At 61.1% G+C, this 1,646-nt stretch overlaps 1 protein-coding gene across 1 annotated transcript; it reads left to right on the top strand.

The window, feature by feature from the left end:
* Nucleotides 1–138: 138 nt before the first annotated feature.
* Nucleotides 139–1,449, top strand: GUITHDRAFT_144601 (hypothetical protein; the record flags this gene model as incomplete). The annotated part of the gene is made up of 3 exons (XM_005824828.1): nucleotides 139–970; nucleotides 1,022–1,083; nucleotides 1,225–1,449. The coding sequence occupies 3 exons, from the start codon at nucleotides 139–141 to the stop codon at nucleotides 1,447–1,449; spliced, it is 1,119 nt and encodes a 372-aa protein (XP_005824885.1).
* Between the last annotated feature and the right edge of the window lie 197 nt (nucleotides 1,450–1,646).

Below are 1,646 nucleotides of genomic sequence, written 5' to 3'. Positions count from 1 at the left end.
CCAAGCCAGGCGGAGGCCTCGCGGCGGTAGAGGCGAGGATCCCAGAGTTGAGGAGCCGGGACGCTGAGCCGGGGGCCGATCGACGAGGGGTCGAGGAAGCAGCTGCTGGGGCTGCCGGAGAAGGTGGGGCTGGAGGTGATGAGCAAGCTGGTCGAGAAGGACCCGAGAACCATCCACAACGTGAGCGGCTTCCTGGTCGGAGTGATGAAGCGAGTGAGGATGGAGCACGGCATCGCCGAGGTAGAGGAGGGCGGCAGCAAGGCCGCCGCCAAGCCAGACACGTCAGACGACGAGGAGGAGGAGTCAGAGGGGGAGAGCTCGGAGTCAGAGGAGGAGGAGGAGAGGCCCGCCAAGACACCAGGCAAGCCCCAGCAGCAGCAGCAGCAGCAGCAGCGTACGACGACGGCGGCAGCGGGCACGCCAGGGTCAGGGAGCAAGGGCAAGGGCAGCAAGGCCGAGGGCGGGGAGGGCAGCAAGGCCAAGGCAGGAGGAGGGGCCGGGGCGGTAGAGGCGAGGATCGCAGAGCTGGAGGAGGCCGGGACGCTGAGGCGGGGGGCGATCGACGAGGGGGCGAGGAAGCAGCTGCTGGGGCTGCCGGAGAAGGTGGGGCTGGAGGTGATGAGCAAGCTGGTCGAGAAGGACCCGAGAACCATCCACAACGTGAGCGGCTTCCTGGTCGGAGTGATGAAGCGAGTGAGGATGGAGCACGGCATCGCCGAGGTAGAGGAGGGCGGCAGCAAGGCCGCCGCCAAGCCAGACACGTCAGACGACGACGAGGAGGAGGAGTCAGAGGGGGAGAGCTCGGAGTCAGAGGAGGAGGAGGAGAGGCCCGCCAAGACACCAGGCAAGCCCCAGCAGCAGCAGCAGCAGCAGCAGCAGCGTACGACGACGGCGGCAGCGGGCACGCCAGGGTCAGGGAGCAAGGGCAAGGGCAGCAAGGCCGAGGGAGACGCTGAGTCGTCAACAGAAGGTTAATGTGGATTTTGCATGTTGTTGTTGATTCTAACTGTTTTTGGTTCAGATGCATCTGTTTCCACTCCCGTATGTCCCGAATGTTCTGATGAATTGCTTTCTTTTGACAAAGTGTTTTCTTTTCTTTTGCCGCACCTCAATCTGCTTTTGATTTCTTCTGACTTCTTTTTGTTTTGCTCTTGCTTCTCCTGTTTCCCTTTCTTTCTCTTTCTCGTTCTCCTCTCTCCTCCTCCCTCTTCTTGTCTCCCTCAGGCTGCACCGACTCGCAAGGGTCAAGTTGCTCGCTGCTTCAATTGCGGTCAATCCGGCCATGTCGTCGCCTCCTGTACTTCACCCAAGGTACGTCGAAAGGAAGAGGAGGAGGAGGAAGACGAAGAGGAAGAAGAAGAAGAGGAGGAGGAGGAGCACCAGCACCAGCACCAGCACCAGGAGGAGGAGGAGGAGGAGGAGGAGGAGGAGGAGGAGTGGTACTATTAGCATGAGAAGAAGGAGGAGGAGTACGAGGAAGAGTACTACTAGCACTACCTGTCGGACCAGGAGCACTCCATCGGTAGGATCAGGCAGCATGAACACCCCGAGGAGAATGACCTCGATCCTCCTCATTTAACGGGCTTCGGGCCCTCCAGCAGGAGGTAGTGGTTAGGCAGGAGGCCGATAGCCCAACTCAGGGGGTC

Source organism: Guillardia theta (genome assembly GCF_000315625.1).
Source record: "Guillardia theta CCMP2712 unplaced genomic scaffold GUITHscaffold_89, whole genome shotgun sequence".
Taxonomy (NCBI): Eukaryota; class Cryptophyceae; order Pyrenomonadales; family Geminigeraceae; genus Guillardia; species Guillardia theta.
Note: the sequence above shows the minus strand (reverse complement) of the source record. Positions and strands in the feature narration are given on the sequence as shown.